Source organism: Pundamilia nyererei, unplaced genomic scaffold, assembly GCF_000239375.1.
Source record: "Pundamilia nyererei isolate P.nyererei 1_Seehausen unplaced genomic scaffold, PunNye1.0 scaffold00089, whole genome shotgun sequence".
NCBI classification, from domain to species: domain Eukaryota; kingdom Metazoa; phylum Chordata; class Actinopteri; order Cichliformes; family Cichlidae; genus Pundamilia; species Pundamilia nyererei.
This window is the reverse complement of record NW_005187490.1, coordinates 72,463-99,326: the sequence shown is the minus strand read 5'-3', so window position 1 is coordinate 99,326 and position 26,864 is coordinate 72,463. Positions and strand designations below refer to the sequence as shown.

The following is a 26,864-nucleotide window of genomic DNA, read 5'->3' as shown; positions in this document are numbered from 1 at the left end:
TTCAAATCAGGAACCTCTTGCTGCGAGGCAACAGTGCAACAGCCGTTACATCACCGTGCTGCCGTAGAGTATAACAGGGGGTGAAGTCTGACAGGATATGGATGCTGTGATGCAGTTTGCTAATGTAATGATGTAGTTTTTACAGAGTACAGGTGTAGCAGAGGAGTTAATCAGGTCATCGTGACAACCTGACCTGATTTTTCTTCTAGCCGTGTGGTAAAAATAAGGCAATGTGTTCATCCGAGTCATTACTGCGAGACTGGAGTTTTTTCAGTGAAAAGCAGCAACACTAAAACACAGAGTGTGTCTGCGGTGCAGAGGTGGGCTCTGCAGGATATAACGTAACAAGGGAAACTTCTATCTGTGCTTCCTGTTCCAGCCCGGTCAAAATATACAGAACTACACAGTTCAAAGTGAAGTCACTGTTCCTGTGTGCGATAAAAGTATAGCCTGCTTTCAGAGGCCACGTGGAGAGGTTAGGACTGAGGCTAATTAAAGAAAACACGCTCTTCCTGTGGCTGCTTCACATACAGAAGTACCAGCCTCCACGTCTGAGCGTCAGGTTTGTTTAGTGACATACGAGCAACAAAGAAAACCACAGATGCAATTTCCTCTTGAGGGCAGCTTGTGCTTCAACTCTATTCATCAGTACTAATAATACCCTGGATTTCCACTTTCTACCATGTAGACATACTGATGATGAATACAAAAATATTTCAGTTAGATTGGCTTCCTGTTAATTCCAGAATTTAAATTACATTTTTGATCCTTGCATAAAAAGTCCTGAACGCTCTTAAAGACTTCACAGCATAATGTTACCCCTGTGGAGCACTTTGCTTTCAGGATGCAGGCTTATTTGGAATTTCTAGAGTTTCTAAACGTAGAGTAGGAGGCAGAGCCTTCAGCTATTAGGTACCTCTTCTGAGGACCCAGCTCTCAATTTGGATTTAGGAGACAGGCACCCTCTCTGGATGATTTCTTTTTGGATAAATCTTCTAGTTTGGACTGGTTCTTGTCACTCTGAACGACCCCTTTAGCTATGCTAGCATAGTTTCCCACTGTAGGGGGACTTCCCATCATGCAATGAGCACCTCTTCTTCCTTACATGCCTCTATTGTCTACCCTCTCATGCAGTCTGTGTTTTGCGCATTCATTGTATGTTCTTCTGTTTTTTTATAAGTGCATTTACTTACAATACAAAGTGCGTAGAGGTGGATCTGTGTTTACACTGGGTCTCCTTAAGCTTTGATGCAATTTTGCTGCTGGATACAAAAATATCCCAGGAAAACTAAGGCTCGGGTGACAGTGTATTTTTTTTCCCCCAACACAGTGGCCTTTGGTAGCTTTTTGCAGGTACCTAAAAGGTGGGTGGTGAAACAGTTGGGGTAACTATGGAAATTCTGCCCTGTTAAAGAGCCATGCTGCTGCACATCGGGCAAAAAGAGAGGGTGATAGAAAGTGAAAGTAAAGCCTCAGTAGAGACAGAGCAAGAGAGGGTTCAAAACAAACAGTTCATCCATTAAGCAACAAAACCTGGCAACAAAAACTTTTTCTCCGCTTGTCTTCCAGCTCAAAGTCATCTGGTCATGTGTGTCGTTGTTTTGGGGCTTTTTGGTCTTTTTTTAATGTAGTAACTCATGTACAGTACAGCACGCAGGTAAAAATACCTGTTCAGCCAGCCAGCCGATGTGTTTGAGATGGGGGTGTGTGGAGGCTGAGGTCGAGGCCCCCAGGTAGGCGCTGATGTGAGCCAAGGTCTGTGGCAGCAGGGCGGCAATGTTGGTGTGGATGGCAGTGAACCAGGTGTTGGCGGTGGGGCCGTCTTTACATCGCAGCACCACCGTGTGCTGGCCGTCTGGGGAATGGAGCTCTAACAGTCTGGATGAGAGAAAAGGGAATCATCAACTAGATCAGACTTCAATAATTATTATAACGATTAAAGGTCACTTTCTTTAAAATTACCTAACAATGAGCCGTAAAAGAATAGTGCAGTTTGGAAATGGAGGAAGTGATGGTAGCCACTAAAACCAAGTACCTTCTAGTGGGTTATTCATGATGAAGTTAAATCTAATTTCCTCAGTAAATAATCATTTAACTGCTGCATGCTGCAGTTTAGAGCTTTTAACTGCAGCTGGCATTCCTTAGTTTTGTGTTTCAAGCTGATGATTCAGAAATCCAGCTCACTCCTTGCTATAAAATTCCACCCACTCAGCAGTTATATTCACAAACACGCTTCGATCGATTCCCGCAGACTCGATTTGCAAAAGGGCGACTCACTGTTTATCTGAGCAACAATTAGGATTTGCATCATCTTTATGGAAACTAACTGTTAAAACTCAGATTATAATTCTTCCCCCTGTATGTTTGCCTGCTAAGACCTTTGTGGCAGGAATAGTTCAAACTTAAAAAACAGCGTTGAACAGAATCATAATGTGGCTGAAGGTGACAGATCAGCAGGAATCCCAGAGAATGAGTGCATCTCAATGCCATCCCCCATTGGTTGGGCACTTTCTTATAGCCTGCCCACCGTTGCTGCACAGCTGCACATGTGCAAGCTGCTTTGCAATGCACCTCCGCCTCAGTTCCTCCTTTTCATACCTAATCAAGGGGATGTCTGTTTTTGCTTTGTTCTCGCTGTTCTGTTTGTGCTGCCACCAAATATAAATGACAGATGAAGATAACAGTCCTCTTTGGAAGATATCGCTTGTGAATTTGACTTTTTTTTAATGCTTTATTAACTTATTTTGGTGACTCCGTTTAGTGAAAGGTGATACTACATTAATCTCTAAAATCCTTTTGTAATCAATCAGCTATCATTGCTGTATCATTGCTAATACCCTTTAGTATTTGGTAACAGGTGCATATACCTCAGTGCCTCTCTTGTGTGCCATTTCCTCAGACCTGTCTGTCCTTCTGAAATATCAAACTAATCAAATGGACGCAGCACTCGTTGTGTTACGCTTTGGAGCTGTAGTGGTAGAGCTTTATAGAACTGCTACGATAACATCAGTGTGAGTGACTCATTGTGGTTTTACTTTGGCAGTTTTCAGATCTCACTCTGTCCTGGTGACGCGGCCAAGAAGGCTCATTGTGTTTCAAATTTCTCCCAAGTGTCTGTTATCCAAACAGCCAGACGTTTTTCATTCGCCCTGCAGATTTGCAGCTGTAACTGGCTGAATCTGGGCATGTTTTTCAAGGTGCAATTTTTAAACTATAACCCACCGGCTTAAAGGGAATAGGCCTTTTCTGCAGGCGCTGCTTTACTTGGACATTTTCCACCATTCTCCTATTTATTGCGCGATAAACACAAGAAACATTTGTACTTTAGTGCATTCTTTCTTGGACAATTAGGTGAGTCCATTACTTGATTTGTCACTTTTTATTTCGCTAATTTTATGGAATTAAACTCTGGTAATAATTATTATTGTAATTGCTGAACAGCACCGGGGAAGAGTCTCTCCTCAGTTTTTGTTGCGTTGCACTAGAGAGACACGGGAGATTCTCATCAGTATGAATAGTGAATGCAGCGACACAGAGAACTGGCACTATACGGTAGATGCTAAGTCATGCAGAACAAACAGCCAGTGTGCAAGTCTCGTTCCCATGTCCGAGAACTTTCTGAACTAACGAGCTATCCCAGAGCCCGCGCTGAAGTAGCTGCACACTGCAGGACGCCTACCCATATATAATGACAACTTCATCCCCAAGTGTTGCTGTCAAACAGTTGGGCAGCCATAATTGGCCCATCAAAGACTAAATTCTGGACTTTTAACTCATTAATTTTACAGCTTTTCTTACTGATAAGACCTCCCCCATTGCCAACCATACTTTATGTGAATTAAATAAAACGGTTTATAATTACAGGACAGCTATCAGAACTAATTCTGTAAATTTTACACATGTATTTCTTACAATTCAGTAGACACAGTAAAGAGTGTCAGGGGTGGGGCACTGCATGCACGCATATATTGGCGGCTTCTAGTTTTTAAACTTGCCCAACCTGACTCAACAATGGCCTTATTACATGGAACAGCCCTGTGTTAGGATTAGCTCAGCCAAAACTGCAGCAAATCCATAGTTAGAACTTTTCTTCACTTTTCACTTTCCTTCTATTTGCAAACAGAGTAGAAAGCATTCGGAGACGCATGGAGCAGGTGGATGGAGGCCGCTGTGCTGAGAGCTGAGCTCCTTCTATAACCATCTAAAGGAAATGCCCTCTGTTTGACATTAACCAGGCCCAGGAGCACAACAAAGAAAAACAGAACTTGTTGGCCAGTGTTGGGAGCATTCTGTATATACACAGGTCTCCTTATTTGAAACTTTGGCCATGTTTGGTGAAAGCATTCGCCGCTGTTGATATATATCTGAACAGTGGTGAATCCTTTCGCTAAATATATGACAAAAACTAAGGAAAAGCATTGCAGGCCCACTTGAATATTCACAAAGACACAGGAGTGTGTCTGTCGTGCTTTTTATCTCTTTATAAAACAAACATTCCAATCTAATGAACAGAGGTTAGGCACTGAAAACGATTACACACCCAACCACACCCAACCTCCCACATACACAGGTATTTCCCTCACACACACACACACCTGTTCTCCAGGTCTGGCATGGTGAGGTTTCTGCAGATGAAGCACATCTTCAGACTGATGACCTTTCTGTCTTTGGATGAGGAGGAGCTGCTGCTGTGTTTGGGTGACCCTGAGTCATCGCTGCCGCTGTAGCTGGGTGACTGTGGGCGGACGCCGTCCCACGGCAGGTCAGCCACCAGGGATGGCTTCTTGAACAGTGGAGAAACCTCACGGATGTACTTCACTGTGGAGTAACAATAGAAGAAGCACATCAACCAATGAGGTTGTTTTTATTTTGCGTAGTTGTTTTTTTTTTTTTACCCTTTTATTACATTATTTCAGCATATTTATATTTTTATGTTATCTAAGGTAGATTTAATTGTGCTTTAAGTTTTATTTACTTATATATATTTTATTTATTTCATCTTGATCTTAGTGCAAACTGTGGCACCATTAATCAAGAGAAAATCAGATATATGAGATGGACATTTACCCCTTCTTTTTCGTCATCGAATAAACCAATCGTGTTGCTGTTTTTGAGAAGCTGAATGTAAAATAAGCTAAAATAAGACGGATGCTTGGTTGCGATATTTGGAGTGGCCATCTTTAACCCAAACCATAAGGAATCTCTGGGATGTTTTCTGAAAGAAGTCAGCTTTTAACCTGCTTCTGAAAACACGCGTGGAGAGCACTTCTTTCAGCCTCAGGTTTGGTCCTGTATTTATCCAACCTGATATCCAACCTGATGTTTTGAACATAATAACATCATATTTTGGCCGAGAACCCAGAGGCCGTCTTTATTCTTTAAAGTGGTCTCCTGCGTGAAATTATCTTAGAAAAACAGGACCTGACTCGGCCGTACGGCTTCGAGGTCAGCTGTTTGTAATAAAAATCACTTTTGCTCCGATGTGATGGATTCACTTTCCAAATTTGGACTTTTGCCGCCTTCTAACCCCCACCTTGCCTTCACTTATTCTTCTTCATCCGTTTTATCCTCCTGTGCGAATGAACACTACATTTGCTCCATGTTCAGTCCTGTGCATGCTCTCGTAGTCCATTTGTGTGCAAAATAAGTGAGTATGGGAGCTAAAAGAGAGAGTCTGGGTATGTGTGTATGTTGGACAATGAGTCGGTCTGCTCTGCATGAAACCTGAGACGAGGCTCTCGGGAGGTGAGGTCATTCTTGAATGTAGACCAGGATATTAGGATTGTGAAGGTATGCATGCGCAAGAGAGACCTACAATGGTTCAAGAGAATGTGAATCCAATGGCTCAAAATTATGAACTGAGGTATGAATAAATATTCATGACAGCTTTAATACTTGAACAGTACACACTGACAGTGAGAAGCTGGTAAACCTATTTAGCAATCATCTAAGAAAGGCATCCAAAGATTTACGCGTTATAAATGAGTCAGATTTTTAGGAAATTTAAAGAGTAATCAGCTGACTTGGTTATCTAAAAGTATAAACTGTTGATGGGCTTAAAGATATGGGTTGTTAAAAATTAAAATTTAAAAGAAACTGAAAGAGAAAACGAGCAGCAAAAACTGCATGACAGATATTTAAATAAGCTGGCTAAAAAATGGATGTGGCAGCTGAAATGCAAATAAAAGCATTTAAATGTTGAAGAATAAACACAAAAGACCTTAAATAATAAGTTATACAGTTTGACTGCAGATTAAAAAGCAATACATGACTGAAATTTATGGATGCATTAGGAAAAAGTTAAAAGTAATGAATAAGTACTTAAAATATTCAAGAAAAAGCTAAAGCTGTGTATAAATAATCATTAAAGTTGTCGTTTCAGTTGTTCTCGACGTCTGGCTAAAATGTCCAGCTTCTCTCACTGCTATTGCAAACTAAATAAATACATAAATAAATAAAATGACAACACAGATATGATCTTACAGTGTCAGTGAAACTGCATGTTTCAGAGTGGTGGGGTACCGGAAGCTTGAAGGTGGAAAACCACTAGAGTGCCTGTGTGTGACCCTGAATCACTCAGTGAGATACAGATTGACTGATATGTAGGTGCAAAGCATGCTGCACGGTGACTGTGTACATTACACGTATGAGTCAGAGGGAAGGGTGGAGTGGGGAGTAATGCTAAGGCAAGAGCAAAGACCAACCATCCTAACCACACCACCCACACCAACACGGTCTGGGGCCATTTCTGCAAACCTAAGTGGTTTGGACTAAGTAGGAGAGTGTGAAAGCATTCCTGAATGCCAGTGTTTATGTGTGAGAGTTCTAGAGAAATGCATGTCTCTGCTGCAAAGCCCCACTCTCACACTAATAATCAGATTTGGTGCAGAGATGTTCAGCCAAGATATTTTCCGTCAGCAGACCCTGGTCTCTTTGTGGTTCTGCATGTTTATATCTCTGCATGCGAACATCTCACTGTGGATCACCGGGCTGTGATTGTCTGTGTGAACGTCTCTGTTTCCTAACAGCAGCTTTCTTTCTTGAACTGTAGACAGCGACAGAAAGCATGCAAGCTGTGGAAATTGGTTTTTTTTTTGGGTGCTGCTACCGCAGTCATTTGGTAGCCTCTTCTCATCCACATCAAACAGAGCCAGTGCAGAAGGTTTGATCATCTAACCCCGATGTCTCCTGGAATCGTCCCAGGTGAAGCGTTTCAGGCATATCCAATAGAGAAAAGGCTCCAGGACATACCAGAGAGATCATGTCTCAGCCCAGAAGAGCTGGAGGTGCTGGATCTCTGTTTAGACTGCAGCCACCATGAATCAGGCTCAGATAATCAACAGAGAATGAACCGGTGGACACTACCTAATCAACAAACAGCAAATATTCACGTCCAGCTCCATCGATCTCTGTGACGGGAGGAGGAAAATCTTATAAGCCAAAGTCCCATCTCATCAATTAAATGGTGCTGCTTCTTCCTGCCAATGGAACTTGCACACTAACTCTTATTAATGATTTCACTCCAGACCAAAGCAGCAGGATGAACGCAGATTCAGCCAAACGTGTCCAAACACACTGGACGACATCTGATCAGAACACGCAGCAAAGTCACCAAAGAGCTTTTCATCCTGAACGGGCAAAATATCTTCAACTGTCCGAGTCAGTCATGTCAACTCAGCCTACCTGAACTGCAGGCTACACGTTGACCAGACGAGACCAGAACAAGTCGAGACCAGAGCATCTCAAGTGTCCTTCAGATCAGTTCATTTCATTTATCAATATTTGTTTAAGGTACTGTGGACCAGTAGAGACCATTTTCCCTGTCAGTAATAAAAAAAATCTTGCTCTTGGCTCTTTAAACAAACAAAGAAAATGGGGGACATGAAAGCAAATGTTTCCTTTGCAATATCAGAGTGTTTCACAATGATGTCAGCTCTGTGTTAAAGGGTTCATCTTTATCTTCTTTATGCATGAGAACCGGCAAGGTTCACGTAATAGATCTGTACACATTTTTCCTTTTCTTGAACTTCTAAATATTGATCTTTTCAGTGGATTTAAGGTGTCTGACGGCCAGCTTCTGCAAATCAGATACATTTTCCCTTATTAATTATTTTTTTGAGTTTTTATTTGTTTTCATGAACAACAAACAATAACAATTACTGACATCCTTGGTAAAAATCAGTGTATCATACAGTCAGTATAAAATGTGGCTTGTAGTCTAAAGCCCTTTGAGTGTCCGGTAAGATTAGAAAAAGACTAAATAAATGCTAATGCGTAACATTAGGATAGCTGAAGCCCAGTGCATTGTTCTGTCTTAAGCACAGCTTAAAAACAAAACGACAACAACAAAAAAACCCATCAGAATCATTTTAGATCCACAGTGTGTAATCTGCTTGAGGTCTCCATTTTAAAAATCTGACCAGATTCTCATTGGTGTGTCTGCCCTCCTGCCCTCCTAGCCTGTCCCTGCAGCTTGATAAAACTTCCATGAAATATAGACCTTTAATTTAAGCCACGCAGTGCATAGAGCAGCTGTGCCCGGTGGATTCCTGGGGTAACGACTGAAGAACTTAGTGACATATGCCATATAAATATTACATCTGTATATGTATGTGGCATTTCCATTCAGCAACGAATGATGTTGCTGATGGTGCGTAAGCAGAGGCCTGGCGGACCGCTGGGTTTGTAATAGCTGGCACACACCCTGAAACCCGAATTCTCTACCCACAGGAACCTCACACAAAGATGGCAACGGCTACGGCCAAAATGTTTAGAAGACATAAATTACACCGAAGCTGAAAAGAGACTAAAATTTCTCAAATGACCAAAAATCCAAAACTAAATCAGGGGCCAAAAGTCATACTTGAAGATAGTCCACTCTGACAGACTTCTTGTGTTGGGCATGGATCATTGGCCATAACAGGACAGGGTAGGATGGGATAGGATAACCAATGTTTTCAGGAATTTAACAATTTTTTATATTGGAATAAACTTGAGAGTATCTGATACACTCTCAGACAGAAAAAAGGATCAAAATTATAGCAATGCAACTGAGATAGAACTATTATAATTCTCTTATGAACTAACAGATATAATAACAAGGTTGAAAAGTCCAGCCATACTTAATGTTTCAGCTGCAACAAACCACTATATAGATAATAATAATAATAATAATTTGTCTTAATTAATCTGTACTTTTGTTTAATCCAAAAAAAAGAGACATTAAGCCCCACATATTTTTCCAGAACCCAATCCAACATCCTTAAAATGCTGGTTTTGACCAACCATCTCTCCCAAAGCCAAAGATATTCAGTTAAGCAGCAAATTCCCAAAATAGTTGTGGTTTAATTCTGTTTTGACTAATGGTTGCAGCTCTAATCTCCATGCACTTTTGAAATTAAAAAGAAAAACATGCAAATATTAAGGGACGAATAGATGACGGTGGAATAGACCTGAAATGCTGATCTCCATCTCCATTGTGTGTAATTAAGTTGTTGTCCGGCTGCAGTGAAGCTTGTGAATGCTCTGTTGTGTAATACGTTGGCACTGTGGGCCACTGTACATCTGCTTCTATTCAGTTTTCCTTGTGTGTTTGTGTGTTTTTGGCCGAAATGAAAGGCCTTGCAGTGGCTGCACTCTTTGATGTAGCCATCATCGCTGGTTGTTGTCTCTCTTTAAAGCTGAGATGCCACAAACAAGCTTTACCTCATGTGACGTTTCCAGCTGCTGCGATGTCACCACATTGTTACTCTTGGCTGTAGCCTACTGGCAGATACATATTTCTCTGAACTACTAATTATGCAATCCACTATACAGCTGAACATGTGGCATGACAGCAGATTCAGAGATCTTTTGAGAGCTTTCTGCAGCACACTGTGTATGTGGAAGCTCGTGCATTACAAGTCCTGATAATGTTGTGTTGTAAATTATGGTGCTTTTAACAGGTCACTGCAATATGCACGCGTGAACCACCTCTGCAAGTCCAGTTACAAAATATTAAGATGGTGACTACAAAAACACTCAGCTCGAAGCTTCTGTGACTTCACTAACCGATGGGTGATGTCAGCCTGGCTACCTCCACCCCTTATATAGAGTCCATGGCCAAGACCAATTAAAGACCAGCAACTCCTAAATCAGCGTTCCAAGTCAAGACCACCTAGAACAAACTCTTGGTGGATACAGGTGGGTTTTCCAAGTATCTGTTATAGATTGGTTAAAAAGATTTTCCCCTCCTTCCGTTTTTCTGCCAGAAATAATCACATTTCCTCTTCACAGTCTGCAACTTTGTGATAAAACACTGTCTTCCTTTTCTATCGTGGCAGGCAGATTCAGTGCTGTCTGCCTCTGCTTCGGTGCTGTTGGATGAACTCATTAGTTCTGTAGACCTGTCGCTCAGCTCCACTTCTGCTTTTAATTAGGCCTATGCACAGAGGACTCTCGCCTCTGTTCATGTATCGGTGCGTCTGTATGTTTCTACACTAACGTGTGTGAAGGAAATTCCCCGGAGATGCCGACCAACATCCCCGTGAGTCTGGCTCATCTGCCTCTCTTCATACCTCACTGCCTGCAAGGAAAGAGGATGCACGGGAAAAAATAACATGTAGAAGAGAAAGAGTCTGACTCGACACATATTTGGTTGTGGCAATAGTTGTGGTACAAAGCTACCAGAGAACTACTCTTCTTTACCACACACACACAGAAGTAATCATCTCATGGTATGGCTGAAATAATAGCTTACAGAGCAGCAAGTCACTCAGTCAGACCGCAGCCTCTGGATTTTCCCCCCAAACTGCCCAGAAATTCCCCTGTGTTTTGGCCAGCAAACCTCTCCACACTCGCTTTTGTCTCACTCACTCTTACTCTCTAAACTCCGCTGCTAAGTTGCCTTTCTGTCTGTCCTGTTTTCCTCAGTCTTTCTCAATCTTATTCTCCTTTCCACGCATCTTTCACAGTCCCACCTCTAGTTTTTCACCCTCTCTCTCTCAATTTCTTCCCTCGAGTGTTTCTGCCAGAAACATAATGAGAACAATGTGTCAGAAAGCAGATCCAACAAAGAGTGTGCGCACACGCGTGTTTCTGTGTACGATGTTCTCGCGCAGTCACGTCTCCAGAACACACAGCTGCAGTTACATTAACATGTATGAATAATTCTATTTTTTAACTAGTTGCTGATGGTTATGTACAAAGGGTTAAAAGAACAAGTCAATACCAACAAGATCGTAGCTAAATCTACGGTCAAGTCCAGAGTCAAAAAACAAGTCAAGCGCAAGTATTCTTTCAAAACATCAAAAACTCAACAGTATGAAGTCAAGTTGTATATTAAGAGTACAATCCAAGTTTAAAAATCAAGCTAAGAACCAGTAAGCTCCAAGTCAACTCCCACTACAAAAGTGCCAAAACTTCAGCTAATACGAAAGAGTGCCACGTCAAGTAACAGTTAAAACCAACAGTTCAAAGAGCCATTCAAACCTACGATCAAACCAAAAGTTAAATAAAGTGAAGTCAAGACCAACAGGTCACAAGTTTAGTCCTTGGGGAACTATAAAGCCCAAATCACATCGCGAATTTAGTCCAAAAACTCCAAGTCAGGCTCAAAATACCCAAAGTCAGGACCAACAAATCGCCCCAAGTAAAATATAAAAAAAAAAAACAGAGTCATGATGAGCGAGTTCCAAAATGTAATATCAACAAAGTCCCAAAAGTGCTGATGTCCTACTCACATTCTTGCCAATGAAAGAGTCAAACTCATAATAAATGTTATAGTAGAAAAATATTTTATATCATAAATCATTTGAATTAGTGTTTATTTTAAACATTTGAGTCTTTGATTTCAATTTGCCATTTCCACAGTGATGATAGGTACTGCTTTAACATTTAAGGTTGCCTTTAGCTATTGGAGGCAATGCTGTCAGTACACAGCAATCATTTATGCTAATGCTGGATTTACAGCATTTTTCTTTTAAAGCAGTGTTATCCATCACGTGATTCGCAGGATATTTAACACACTGGATTATCCCAAAATACATTCCATTAAGGCATTTTATCTATAAATGGTTTTCCAATTTATTTGGCATACCCAAAGGTCAGTGCATTCAGTGTATGGCATGAAAGTGTATTTTTATCTGTGTCAACTTTCTACCAAGGATAAAGCAGATTATGGACAAAAATAATCACATTCACCATTGTTTGCGACTACTAAAGATTACAAATGTCTACCTGTCATTGCTGCAGCGGGGCACAGAGTGATGCTGGTTTAGCTGTAGTAGGTTCTTACAGAGGACAAGCAGGATGCTTTCTGGTGTAGTGGAGCATTAGGCTATGCAAGTCGGTCACATATGAGAAAAAAAAAGTCTAACCTTTCTAAAAATTGAACGCCTGTCAAAGCAGATGTAATTGCATGAAAACCACAATGGCAGGGCAATGAGACCAGACACACCAGAGGTTATGGTTAGAAGCTCAGCATTCAGTATTCAGACCAAATGCTGCTCTCTTATGTCCTAATGCCACAGTCACGCTGCAGCATGACCAAAGTTACTGTGGCCGTGTGTCACTTGGGAGCCTATTGCTGCTCAAATGGCTGCTCTGAAGACGGAGACATGTCTGTGATCACTCGCAACCACATTATCTTCTAAGGGGCTTTGCAATAAAGAGATGTTAAGACTTAGTCAGTCTGCTACCAGTTCACAATTGAATGGGACCAAGTTGGGACTTACATGTATGTATATCAAAAAACACAAATCAGTAGTTGCAATCAAAAGTGGTTACCAAGAGGTTCAGGTTGTTGCACAGCCAAGAGAATAGACTTTAAAGCAAATTAATGCAAAACAAATACACAAAACAACAACAAAGAAACAAAGACTGAACAACTACAAACTCTGATCAATTGCAAAAAGAAACAAATCGCTACAAAGTGACTCTAAACAACTTTAGAGAGATTCAAAGAGCTGCAAATAAACTCAGAACACCTGCAAAGACTCAAAATAATGCAATCCAAATGCACCCAAAACACTTGGTGAGACTCAAAAGGATGCTAAACAGAACATCTAGAAACAGGCACACAAATTAAACACAAATAAATGCAAAACGACTACAAAGAGATAGAAACCATGTCTGCCCTATGCGTAGTAATTTAGTGTCACTCTGGGGGTCTTGGAAGGGTGAGGGGCCTCAAACATGTCTTACAATGTCGCTCTGTCAGTGCTAATACAAACATGTCTTCCTAATTTCATTTTAAGGTCATTTATAATTCCCTTGGCAGCTGGAAACCAGAGACTTATCCTCGGATTGGTATCAAAGGCAACAGAGTTCAGAGCTGAGAAAGTGGCGGTGGCCTATTTCAGGCAGTGCAGACTCATGCTCCGTGGCAGATCGCACCCCGTGAGGACAGTAAACGCACCGTCGGCTGAAAAGAAAAGAACCGTTCCTCATCAAGGCTGTCCCCGTTTTATCAATGCCCTTTGTGTCTGGTTTTTTTTTTTATTCCATTCAATTACTCACAAAAGGCTCATCTCGTGTCTCCTTCCACCGAGCAGAAGGCTAACCCAATAAGATAGAAAGGGCTGCTGCAGCAAGCTTCAACTAATCATTTGGACATACGGGATGTTGTGTCTTCCAGTCAGCTGCTGAGGGGAGGGGGATTAATCAGCAGCGTGTCATATCTGGATTATGTATGTCATGCATTAAAAGGTCAGGCAACTTCAGTGTGCTTATCGAGACCTCCCTACCTGTGGCCTTGGAGGGTGAATTCAACCTCGTGCAGCAAATGGCCTCAACTCGTACTCACACGTAGCCTGTGTTACTACAGTGCAAGAAAAAGCAGGATGCTTAGGATTTAATGTAAATTCTTCCATAAATTCTACTTTACAAAGCTTTAATATTTTCAGTGACAGTGGAGTCCAATTCACTGCGATCCACTTAGACCTCAATAATGCAAGCAAAGTAGAATTTCCAAAAACTCAGAAACGAACAAGTAGTCTAGAGCTTTATTAGGAACACTCGTTCAACAGATCAACAGCACACATATTGCATGGCACCGACTCAATGCATTTAGGCATGCAGACATGGCCAAGACAAACTGAGCATCAGAATGGGGAAGAAGAATTGCTTTAAAAGACGTTGAATGTGGCATGGTTGTTGGTGTCAGACAGGCCGATCTGAAAGTTTTAGAAACTGCTGATCTCCTGAGCTTTCCCACCACAAGCATCTCTGAGGTTTACAGAGAATGGTCAAAAAAAGAGAAAAATATCCAGCGAGTGCCAGTTCTCTGGGTGAAAATATCTTTTTGATGTCAGGCATTGGAGGAGAATGGGAAGATAGTAACTGAGATAACCACATTACAACCAAGGTATGCCGAAGGGCATCTCTGAACCCATATCACATTGAGCCTTGGGCTACAGCAGCATAAGACCATACCAGGCATATCTGCTGTCTATGATGTCACAGATCCAAGAGTAGAAAAAGAGTGTCTGAAAAAAAACTATAAAAAGTGGATGTAGCCACTGTGACACCACCCACAGGTTTGTCAAGTCATGTTTTGAAGCCACAAGCTGAATGTCTTCACTGTTGCCAGCTTGGTGTTTTGAAACCAGGTGTGGCAAGTGAGGGATGGATCTGACTGTGAAGATGCCGCTCATGAGTACACCCTGGATAATCCTCAATTCTGACACTTAGAATGCTAAAAAAATGACAAAATATTTAGTGTGATCCAAAAAGAGTGTCCGAAAGCGTATACCGAGTTCATGTTAAGGTGTTGTGTGGATGTCCCATCAGCTTCTCCATCATGGATGCTGGGGTTACTAAGTAACCAAACAAGCTTTTTCCAAGAAGAACAGCCCAAGAGTCCTGTGATAGTCTGGTTACCTGTCCTATGATGGCTGGGAAAGGCCGCCTAATCTGGATAAGTGGAAAAATGGATGGATGGCATACTTTGTACAGTTAAATAAATGCCATGGTTGCTATTGCCACTTCAACTATAAGTTCCTGTGATTGAGACTAGTTCTGTTATAATTACTTTGTGTTTTACATCAGATGTCTTATTTTGTCTAAAAAGTAAGTCTAAAACACAAAACCGTTAGAGTTCAAAGAAAAGCATCAAATCCATATGTTTGAAGAACCGGAAGCCATTAAATGTGCTGCATTTTTGTTTAAAAATAGCCCAAATGATCATTTAACTACTCATTGATTGACTAATTGATGCAGTTGGACATCCTCCCCTGTAGTGCAGATGATAAAACTTACATAAAGTGTGGTGGAACATGTGGAGCAGCACGAATCATGCAAGCCGGACCCACCAGTTTTGACCTTTGCCCTACATAAAAACATGCGAGCGGAGGTCAGGAATGTGGGGCTCCCGTGCTAATTGTCTGAACATTTTGGAGGTTTGTGTAATGTGTACATGGCAGAAAGAGTCTGGAAACTCGAGCCTCATTCTGGCTCACTGCTGCAGCGGCAGAGCCACAAACAACACAGCTCACTGCCGTCAAACTGGCAAACAGTGACAGGCAGCTGACACATTCCTAGAAAAAGACCTCTCAGTCTGGACTGTAGATGCATCCGGCACATCTTCCTGTGTGCACCCGAGGGTGACTGCAAATGCTTTTTATGTTGATATCAGATCCAAAAGGCTGGTTTCCACCAGAGGTTTCGAAGTGATAATTATTTCTGTGTTACCAGAAAATCCCGATACCACATTCACAAAGACGCCTAAGCTTTTATTTGGCACAACGGAGAGCTTAAAAACAGGCCTCATTCTGACTTTAGTGGAAATGTGTCACTCATTGATCAGTTCCTACAATCACTGCTCGTCAGTATTCACCCGGCGTTCATTCCAAACCATTAAACACTGCATTTAGCCATTCCCAACTTGAAGTTTCCGTATCCCAAGGGCTCTGTGGCCAGCAATCCATTCTTTTTCCATTTTTTCTAAAGATTGAACAGTTCAACGTCAGTGCACTTTTAGGCTCTGAATGCATCTCAATGAAGCTCTGTGGAGCCACATAATGAGCCAGTAAACAACACATTCTCAGCCCACACCATAACCCCATCTACACAAATTATGTTTTTAAGGTTTTACGAAGTCTAACCAGGAGTCACTGAAGACTATTGCACCTGGCAAATATGATTGCTGTAGACTAATTTCCTGTCAGTTGGTTTCACTGACTCAGCTCTCATTTACCTACAGTGTGCGTTCAGGCTCTTTTATCTGGAGTTTAGTGGGTGTTCAGGCTTGCTGAAAAGTGCGTAGGTTTTAGGAAAGCGTGTCTGCACACCTAACCTTTAGCAGACCTACCTTTTGTGGAACTGTAGGTGTGATAAGCATTCTTATAAATACAAAAACTTTTCAACCACCTGTTTCCCACATCAGACGGCACCAGTTAGTCTTTAAATAAGTGCGGTTTTCAAACTTAATTAAATTCGAAAATAAAAGAAAACTACAAGTGCTGCTGCGCGTCGAGCAACCTCGAAGCACCTTTAGGCGCTTAGTTTGAAACGTAAATGAAGTTTAATTTCAATGAGCGCTTGGACACAAAATCTGCGTGTTTTGACGTGCTGCAAATTAAAAGCCATTTAGATTCCCAATACTGCAAGTACCATGGACTTCTTTGTTAAAATAATTCTGCTTTAGGTTTTCCTCCACAGGTGTTTATTCCTTGTTAGCTTATCAGCACCAGAGGACACTATTTTAGTGGTGTCCATCTACACCATGATGATTTTTAGATCCTCTTCATAACCAAATTGTGATTTTATGCCATATTTCATGAAAGCACTCAAATACCTATGTTTATGCTTCTATTTCCTGCAGTCTGGTCTTGGGAGCGCATTTTCAAATAGCAGAAATCACACATCATGTGAGTTGTGTGTCACATGACTACCAGAAGAATTTTACATGCAACTCTCGTTTCTCTTGACACCCTGCTGAAGATTCCCTGACCCCTATATTTTTTTTGATGGTAAAGACAATGAGCTCGATCATCTTGGTCAATATTAAGATCAGTGTAATGTAAAATTTTGGTGTGCTTGTTGAAATTGTATTTGTTGATCCTCGCTTAACTCCTAAACTAAAGTGCTTCCTCTTGTTGCCAAAACTTGTTAGGAAGTCAGTTTGGGTGTGCTGGATTTGCAGTACAAAACGAAAAGAGACCCCCCCTGTGAAAAGGAAGCCTGCACAGTGGTTGTTTTGTTCTGCTTATGTCATTTTTTTAATTTCTGGAAGCCATGATTGTAACCGAATAAACATTTCTATTAATTGCACAGCCGTAATATACACCTAGCAGCCTGACACCTTTGAAGTCATTGTTCTAGTAGACCGCCAAATGTAAATGAATGTCATTTACTCTTCTTTTAGCTTTGTTTTGGTCTCCACCTACTACTTGGAGAAACATCTGGCTGTGCAGCTTCTATAGCCTTTGGCTGTCTGCCAGAGGCTGACGAGTGAACACACCAAATGGGCTGTCAATCTAAAACAAGCATTAAAGATTAAAGACACAAAAGCTGCTCAGAGCTGTAGTGTTAGCTGATAATTCTCTCTAATTCTGACACAGCAGTCAGCACGTCACAATACACACATTTTGAGTCAAAGCCAGAGCAGTTTGAAACTGGTTCAGACCATTTTTTTTTAATAAAAACATTTTTTTTTGTTCTGGTGCACTATATAAATAAAAATAACAGCCTATTAAATTACATAAAGTATGTAAACTGTAGGGATGGGTATCATTTAGGTTTTATCCGATACCAGTACCAAACCGGTACTTTTGAAACGGTGCCAGTGCTTAAACGGTGCTCAAACCGGTGCTTAAAGAATGGAGAACACACAATTTGTACAAAAACCTCTCATGTTTAGCTGGTTTTTTTGTAAAAAGATAACAATGTTAGCCTTTTCTGCAGCTAGAGGGGATTTATGGCATCACTCTTGGCTGGAAGCAGTGCTTAATCAATGGGAGAAAAAAAACAAAAAAACAAAAACAAACTTTGTCCAAAAACCTCTCATGTTTAGCTGTTTTCCACTTTTTCTTTGGTCATTTTAGCCTTTTTGGCCAGGGTGAAGGGAGTATCTGCCATCAAACAAGAAGACAGCCGCATGTAGCTATGATGATGTTTGCTAGTTCACCTTACATGCATTAATGTAATAACGTGGTTAGCCTACTCAACGCGAACTACACACGAACAACATTAAGCTACTCACTCAGAGAAGAACGGCTGCTGCTGCATCATCATCATTTCTGCTACACTGGCAGGGCTAGGGGCCAGGACTGTACTCCTCCGGTTTTTGGGGGATGTTGCTAACTCTGCGTCCGATTACAGACACCACACCCGCAGTAGATGTGCTCGGTGTGAGGTCTCGCAGCAAGCTATCAAATATGGTGCATTTCTCGGCTTTTAACAAAATGCTATACGTCGCCAGGTGTTTCATCAGATTCGAGGAGTTACCTCCTTTGCACAGTATCACAGTATCACCTTAAAGCACTTGTTGCAGGCTGCTGAGTTTGCATATTTTGCTGTGAAGTACAGCCAGACTTTTGACCGCTTCGCCTTGGCGTTTTTAATCTGTAGCTTTGCTCTAAAAGAACGTACGTACCTGGACCCGCCTACTACGATTGCAAAGGTAAAATGATTGGCTAGAATCCAAAGTGTATGACATCTCAGGAAAAGAAAGCACCAAAATGTGCGCTGCTTTTCGGTCTGGTTACTACCGTTTATGTCAGAACCACACCGGTACCCATCCCTAGTAAACTGTGGATAGAATAATGACATGGGAGATTATTTAGCACAGAACTAATTTGAAATAGTATGTTTAGACACTTTGTCATTCGTCACAAACCATATCGTTTGGTGACATTTGTTTAGTTGACTCTATGAAAAACATTTCAAGATAACAGTCTGACACGCATAAAATTGTACTTTTGCACCAACGAGGTGATTCCCAAAGAGCTACAAGCTGAAAACTTGGTATAGCTCAACATGGTGTGCAGTCTGTTCTCAAAGATTTTGAAGAAACTGGACAAGTGAAGGACAAAAGAAGAAGTGGTAGTTCTAAAAAACAATTTACACCAGATGTTCTTAAAGAAATAGGGGAAAACTTCCTGCAAACACTTATCACAGCACCCAAACGATGCATCACACCCTTCAGCTGAAAAGAAAAAAGCATTGTCAAATTTTGAAGAACCATTCAATATGACCTGGAAGGCATTTGATTGGTAACGGCTTCATTTTTCAGCATGGCAACCAATGTGGTATCATCTTAACAGAGAACGGAAGAATCAAAAGGAAGCAAACATCCAAATAAGACTTTGAATGTCCTTCGAGACCCCTGGAGAACTATTCCTGAAGACTACTTAAAGAAATTACAAGAAAGCTTGGCTGAGAGTTCAGGCTGTGCTGAAAAATAAAGGTGGTCACACAAAATGGTGACTTTCAAGCTTGTTAGGATTGTATAACACAGCCTTATAGACTGTGTTACTGTGCATGTTTGCATGTATTTCCTATTTTCCCAGCAAAACACAAAGAACTGAACGGTGGCTCAAGACTTTTGCAAAGTACAGTACATGCAAATATTTAAATTTCTAAGACAAACCAAAAATCCACGCACGTTTTATGTTTTAATTCAAACTTCTACAAATATATATTTATTTTTAATATATGTATACATAGCTTATTTTTTTCTACCCTTTAATTTATTTTGCCGTAATTTTATTCATCACATTACTTACCTTTTTCCAAATCTATCAAAATTGACCTATACATTATAGCTTCGTATTTATTTTAGGTGCACGAAATGTTATTTCTAGTACTTGCCTTTTCTTTTCTAACTGACACGTGTGCAGAGATAACATGTTCGTACAGGTGCAGATGGTGTTTTAGTCATTTTCTTTCTCAAGGCATGAGAAAGAAAATGCCTTATTCCTGTTTTCCACATTTTAAATGTGGAAAAAGGGAATTAGACTGAGAAATTCCTCAGAGTTCCAATTTGAGGACGTGTGTGCACTTTGTGAGACTTTACATTTATGCATTTTTTCATTCATATGAGATAGAATATTGATTTATTTTTAATTTTATTTTTATATCGCTAAATCGCAACAGCAGTCGACTTAAGCCAGTTTACATTGTAAGGCAGATACATTACAATAATAATATAGATCAAGTCTGTTTATCACTTTCTGCCGACCAGCACCTTCAACCACAGACAAATTGTTTACTCTGACTTCTCATCCTTTAGTAATCCACAACTGTTCAGACACAGAGTACAATGTATCCAACTCTGACTGTGACCACAGCTGTGGTTACATTCCTGTTTACACTAATCAAAGACTCTCTGTTCTGTTGATATTACTTAAGCCCTGCTCCTCCACAGCCTCCTCCTCCTCCACGCCTCCTAGTCATAGATCAACTGGGATTGTGTGTGTTTATGTCTATATTATAATGTGTTATGCAAACAATTATGTGTGGTGAAAGTTACAAACCCACAGGACGTGTGTGGAGCGATCCAAAAAGAGTTTATGGCACTCTGCACCACGCAGTGCCATGAGGGAGCGATGTGGTGTGCAGATTAAATTAAAAGTATTACTCCAGAAGTGCTTTTTTAAAACTCAGTCCTGCTGTGTAACTGGCGACTTGTGCAGTTTTCTTTTTACTTGCGTGCTCCAACATGTGACGTGTTTCCACAAATGGTTTGAAGCTATTAATCCAAGTATGGAAACTGCGCTCACCTTTCGAACACGTGCTGGAATACGAAGTCCCGGAGCTGAACTGAAACCTGTGAAAGTTCCTGGAGATGTGATAGAGGTGTGCAGCCTGACCACAGGACTCTAATCTCGGCCCTTTCAAATCCCCGCTCTCGCGTGGGCCAACTTACCCTCCAGCGTGACTTCTTTGCCTGCCTTCTTGAGCGCCTGGACCGCCTGGTCGTGCGTTGCCTCCCGGAGGTCGTTGCCGTTCACCGACAGGATCGCGTCGCCCACCCGGAGAGCCCGGCTCTGGTCTGCGGCGAGCCCCGGGAAGATCTTTGAGATGAGGATGGGCATCCTGTTCTCGCGCCCCCCCTTAATGCTGATCCCCAGCCCGCCAGACTCCTGTTTGACAACCCGGACTTTGCGCACAGCTTCCGAAGACCCGTCCAGGCTGACGTGGAAGTCGCCTGGTCTCGACCCGAAACTGGACCCGGGGCTGCCGTAGCTGGAGCTGGGGCTCCCGAAGTCTGAGTTAGTGCCGTTATTCGGGTACTTTCCAGGGCTGTTCGTGCTGTAACCGCCCTCGTACTGACCCCGACTGACCCCCCCGCGCCCCGGGCTGCCACTGCGCCCCCGACCCCCGTGGCTCTGGTTCTGGAGTTGGTCCTGACCCGAGGAATGACCGCGGCCGGGGTTCCCGGGACTCGTTCCCGGGTCGTTTCCGTTTGACATGCCATTTCGCAGGCCCGCCGAAGAGTTGCTGTAGTCCCAGTGATTGGTCCCGGGGCCGGTTGCCTCCGCGTCGGCCGTCAAAGTGAGCGTTTCTCGGGTGAGCTCGGCGGTCACTCGGATCCAGCGGTCACGGAGCAGAAGGTCCAGCTGTCCGTTTTTGTCTGCTCGGGTCCAAACTGCCATTCCGGGACGGTTAGCCTGCTCCGAGGCGGGCCGCTTTCACACTAAACTCATCATCAACTTTTTCCTCTTTTTCAGAGCGCGCACAAGCAGCGACTAGGCTCCACGGGCCCGCATTGACACACCCACTCCCGCCGTGACTGCAGGCAGAGGTGGGGGGAGACAGAAGGACTCCCAGACCACAGGGAGAGAAGAGGAAAAGCACAACTGGCTGTGATGTGCCAGCTTGTTGTTGAGTTCAGGCTCTGAGGATGTCCAACTTCCACTGGAAGTTAGAGCGACTGAAACGAGAAAGCTTCCTGTCAACCCTTTCAAAATAAAAAAAGCGGTCAGAGTAGACGGCTCCTGCCAGTGCAGGAAACCAAGAAAGAGAAGACGAGGCTCAAAATATGGACTAAAAACACTGACATAAAAGAAAAAGGGCAAAAGTCCACAAGAAAAAGCAAGGAATTAAGATTAAAATTCATCATATTTCTTTAAAGAAAATATATAAAACATAAAAATAAATCACACAATTAAGACCCCAAGTGAAAACATAACAAATTGAAGTCAAAATGATTTGCATATTAAGTCCAAATTTAGAAGAAAGTACACCAACTGACAATTTTAAGATTTTGCATATCAGGAAATGTTAAATAATAATAATAATAATAATAATAATCCTCACCAGGTCTTACAACTGCAGGAGAACATCAACACATGACTTACTACACAATATCATTATTTATTTACCCCAGAAACAATGTCAGAAGCAGCTTGTAAAAACGCGCCATCGTTCACAGTTCATAGATTCACCTTTAGCATTAATAACTTGGAGAAATAACTTTGCGTATAACTTCTGTCTGTCACGTGGTTGTGGGAGATTTCAGCCCACTCTTCTTTACAGTGTTGCTTCATTTCATTGAGGTTTGTGGGCATTTATTTATGCACACCTCTCATAACATCCCACCATAGAATTTGAGGTTGAGGTCTGGACTTGGCCATTGAAACACCTTGATTCTTTTCCTTTTCCCCCCCAGTCATCCTGTTATATACTTGCTGCTGTGTTTGGGGTCATTGTCCTGTCGTATGACCCAGTTGGGCCTTTGGGCTTCACATTTGACTCTGAGTTTATGGTTGACTCTGTGGCTGGTAGGAGCCCAGGCCCCCATGGCTGGAAAATAAGCCCAAATCATCACTCCTCCATCACCCTGCTTAATATTTGGCAGGAGGTGTTTGTGCCTAGAAGCTGAATTTGGTTTTCTCCAATTTCTCCAAATTCCACTGTGCACCGTTCACTTTGGTCTCATCAGTCCAGAGGAAATTCATCCAGAGGTTTTGTGGTGTTTTTAGATGCAAATTTGGAAATTATTTACAAAACTACTTTCGGCTGCTCCGTTGTTCACAAGGTGGTCGTCACAGTGGGTAGCTCTGCATGTTGGATTTGGCAGATGTTACCGTATAAGGATTTGTCCTTCCTGATGGAGCTCTGAAGGGATTTGTGTCTCTACCTGAGATCAAACAAGGTATCTTTCACTTGTTAGGCGAATTTGTAAACCACTACATGCCAGAGCCATTAAAAAAAGGATTATTTGATATTGAAAAAATCAGGATTTTCAAGTGAATTTTAAACAATTTTAAAACAACCCAGGGTGTTTAATGTCAAAACTGTGAGATTTTAAGTCACATTTTGACTGAGGATGTCGATATGTTGTATTTTAGCTGGTTTTAAGTTACATTTTTATTTTATTTTGAATGAACTAATATTAACAATAATAATATTCATGACAAATAATTAAATAATAAATAACCAAGAATTTAAAAAAAGTTTTACTTTTTAAAATCCAAATTTAGTTACCAGTCATTTGCAGTCTAATTTCTGACTTACTAGGTCAAAATTACAGCTTAAGTTTGTGTGAGAGAAACATCTGACAAAAAATTCAAAATTTTTACTAGAAGTACAGAATATAAGATAGTTAATATTTTCACTTTGAAAAGTCCAACGTCAGTTTTCAGTTATTGTTTGGGAGCATTTGGAGCCAATATGAAAGATAAAATTATTTAAATTAATTGCATGAATTATATAAATATAAAAAAAATGTAAGCCACTGAAGACAAAACTTGTAAAACAGTTTAAACTTGTCGTGATAATAAAGGTGTCCTGAAACCCAGAGCCTTCATTAGGTGGACCGCATACTTGAACGCTTTTATTCTGAAAGTATAATCACCCACCTTCCTCTTTTAGTCCCCATAAAGCAGCTTGGACTCATGCGGCTTGTCAGAGTAAACTCAGAGCTGGATGACAGGCACACGCAGCCAATGGACACGTAGACCTGTAGATTATTTATTCATGATGGCAGAGGCGGGGAGTCCATAAAGCCATTATGGATCCACTGAGTAGTGGGGACAAAGCCTTCTTAAGTTCACTCACTGCGGTGACTCTATTAATGGATCCTGCTGCCTAATGTCTACTTTGATAGTCCCAGTACTACCTCACATAGTCAGATAGCCGTAACTACAGGAGCAAAAATATAGCTAAGTTATATAAACTCCAACACCAATAAATAACATGCATCAAAACTTGATATATGCTTTTATTTATATTTGATTAATAAAATACAGGAATGTTTCTCTGTTCACTATGAATGTGGCATGGGTGTTGATGCCAGAGATTTTTCCACTTCACCATCTCTGGAGTTTACAGAGAATGGTCTAAAAAAGAGAAAATATCCAGTGAGCAGCAGTTCACGTTGATGCCAGAGGTCAGAGGAGAATGTCCACACAGGAAGGCAACAGTGAGTCAAATAACTACTTGTTACAACCAAGGTATGCAGAAGAGCATCCCCGAAGACACAACATGTCAAACCTTGAAGGAGATGGCTACAGAAACAGAAGACCACACCAGGTTCCTCTTCTGTCAGCTGAGAACAGGAAACTGAGGCTACGGTTCCCACAGAATCAGAATACTTTATTAATCCATTAATTTAATTATTTTTTAAAAAGCACTCTGTTTATTATTATTTAAATTAGACTGTGGTAAGATCATCATTTTATCTTGATAGCTACTTTTGTCATTTATAATCTGCTGTTTTACCCGTAATCTGAACCAAAGTGGGTTCCACATTAGAGCATCATTAGTTTCCATTATAAAGACATTTTTAATGCGCTGTGGAGGAAAAACCTTTTGTTCCTCATGTTCCATATCCACATCACTTGTGATCACAGTATGATAAGTCATCATTATTATTTTAACTGTTCTCATTATTACCCTCTGGCCTGATGGAGATCAGTGATAGTATGACAGGATTCTTAGCGTTTGTACATTAAAGACATTTTCCTTTTACAGCAGCTAATCCGGTTACTGTAATCAGATGTTCCTGGTTATTAAGATAATCACAAATTACATGAGGTTTCCCAGCTGTTATGCAGAGGCTGGACTAAGTGTAGGTAAATACAAAAATATTTGTGTTGGTGAGACCTCCAGTGTCACAACATGACTTCTCCACCCTTGTGTCTGTGCTCTTTGCCACCGGCAGAGTCACATCTGTGACTCGATTTACCTTCATCAATTTTGAATGAAAGAAGCTCAGCTGCTACATCAGTCATGTTTCCATAGATCTTTCTGTGTGTAGATAAAACAACAATACGCTCGCTTTCAAAAAAGGGTTCAACATTATAACCATCATGAAGGCAGGGTTTATTGTAGGGCTGCTGCACCGACTGCCTTCAGGCATGTTATTCTATTCAAGTGAGATCTCCGCAGTTAGCAGGTGGGTTGTTCAGCGGTTCCAGTCTTTATGACACATCACAATACAAAGCTAAGTAATACTAAAGTTGTTACTTTGAATTTTTGATTTATTTTATTTTTGTCTTACATAGAAAATGTTTTCTGGTAAGGTTTTTAGAGCTTCGAGTCTCTGCAACTTTCCCGAGACACTCCACCTGTGGACTGAAGGTTTGAAGGTGAAGTCCCAGGTTGTCCGATCCCAAAGCTGGATCCAAACCATGCCAGAACAATCCTCCCACAGCACGGCAGAGTCACCGGATCCGGCCTGTGCTGTCCTCAGGAAGTACACCTCACATGCACTTGCCCGCTTGTTTAGAATATAGCGAAGGATGACTCAGCTGACTCTGTCAGTTTTTCCACATCTGCAAAGAGCAGTGATTGTTCTACAGCATCTGAGGAAGAGCCGCCCATCTGTTTTCCCTTACATGTTCCAAGCTGGAGCGTCAAAGTCGTGAAACAAGCTGTTTCCTCATTTCTGTCCCATAGATCCACACGGCCGTGTCACATTATCCTATTGAAACCGCATCAAACTGCTTCACCCGTCCTCTGTTACCCCAACAGTGATTCTTCTGCCACAATTCCAGCTTTTCCTCGTGACTTCTGATAGAATAATCAGACAAATGCAGTGCAGTCTGAGAGTTGGTGCACTTTAAGGCCAGCATTTACATGTATGTACTGTAAACAGCTGAGCATCATGAGCAGGTGAAAGAAAACTGTGAGAAAAAATGGAAAACTACCTGCCACAATGGAACCCTTATTTTTTTCTTTCCTTTGTAGCTGGCATTTGTTTGTTGTAGAGTTTAACTTTGGAGCACATCTGCCAGCCCGTCTGCCTGCATCTGCGCTGGTTTCTTCCCACAGTCTCAAAACACTCATGGTGTGGATGTGACTGTGAATGGATTGAAGTGGATGACCGGTTAGATAAATTGATACTTAAGTATTATCAAAGTAACTCCATCCATGTGACGTTTACTGCTTTACAGGGACATGTTCAGGTCACATGACAGGACGGTGAAGTTGCTCACACGATTTCTGTGATTCGGTGATCTTTATTAATTCCTCAGAGTAGCAATTTTAGTCCACTAAATGGGTTCAAATTAAATTTCTTGAAAGCACTACTTGAACATAAAAGGGTTAGTTCACACTGACGATGTGTGTTTGGATGCGTTTACAAGCTGGTGATGCAGTCCTGAGTACCTGCGCCTCAGCAGAGTGTGTGTATGCTCTCTGTTACATAAATGTAGTGTGTATCTGTGGTCCCACTCATTTATTCAGAATCTTCCGTTAACTTGTAGTGAAATAATCTCTACCTGCCTGCTTATTCCTTTCACGTACTGCATTAGAACCACAGATGTGTCAATTTTTAATTTTCTAAAGTATAAATGATCCGTCAACAAGGTCTTTTACCCACCTGCTGCTCAAGAACAGGCACTTTACTCCTGAATTATGAAGCAGCGTGTTGTGTTTATTCGTGAAGCTCGGGTCTACTGAACACGTCAAACAGAAAAACTCGGAGACGCAGC

At 41.5% G+C, this 26,864-nt stretch overlaps 1 protein-coding gene across 1 annotated transcript in view; it reads right to left on the bottom strand.

Annotated features, from left to right (window-relative positions):
- The window catches only part of sntb2 (syntrophin, beta 2), a 32,078-nt gene extending 10,205 nt beyond the window's left edge, over positions 1 to 21,873 (bottom strand). Inside the window, exons 1-3 of the mRNA XM_005739043.2 lie at positions 20,849 to 21,873; positions 4,596 to 4,818; positions 1,668 to 1,878 (exon numbers count right to left, since the gene is read on the bottom strand). Of these exons, the coding sequence (XP_005739100.1) occupies positions 1,668 to 1,878; positions 4,596 to 4,818; positions 20,849 to 21,578 (1,164 nt within the window). The 5' untranslated portion in view covers positions 21,579 to 21,873. The remainder of the gene's footprint in view (positions 1 to 1,667; positions 1,879 to 4,595; positions 4,819 to 20,848) is intronic.
- Between the last annotated feature and the right edge of the window lie 4,991 nt (positions 21,874 to 26,864).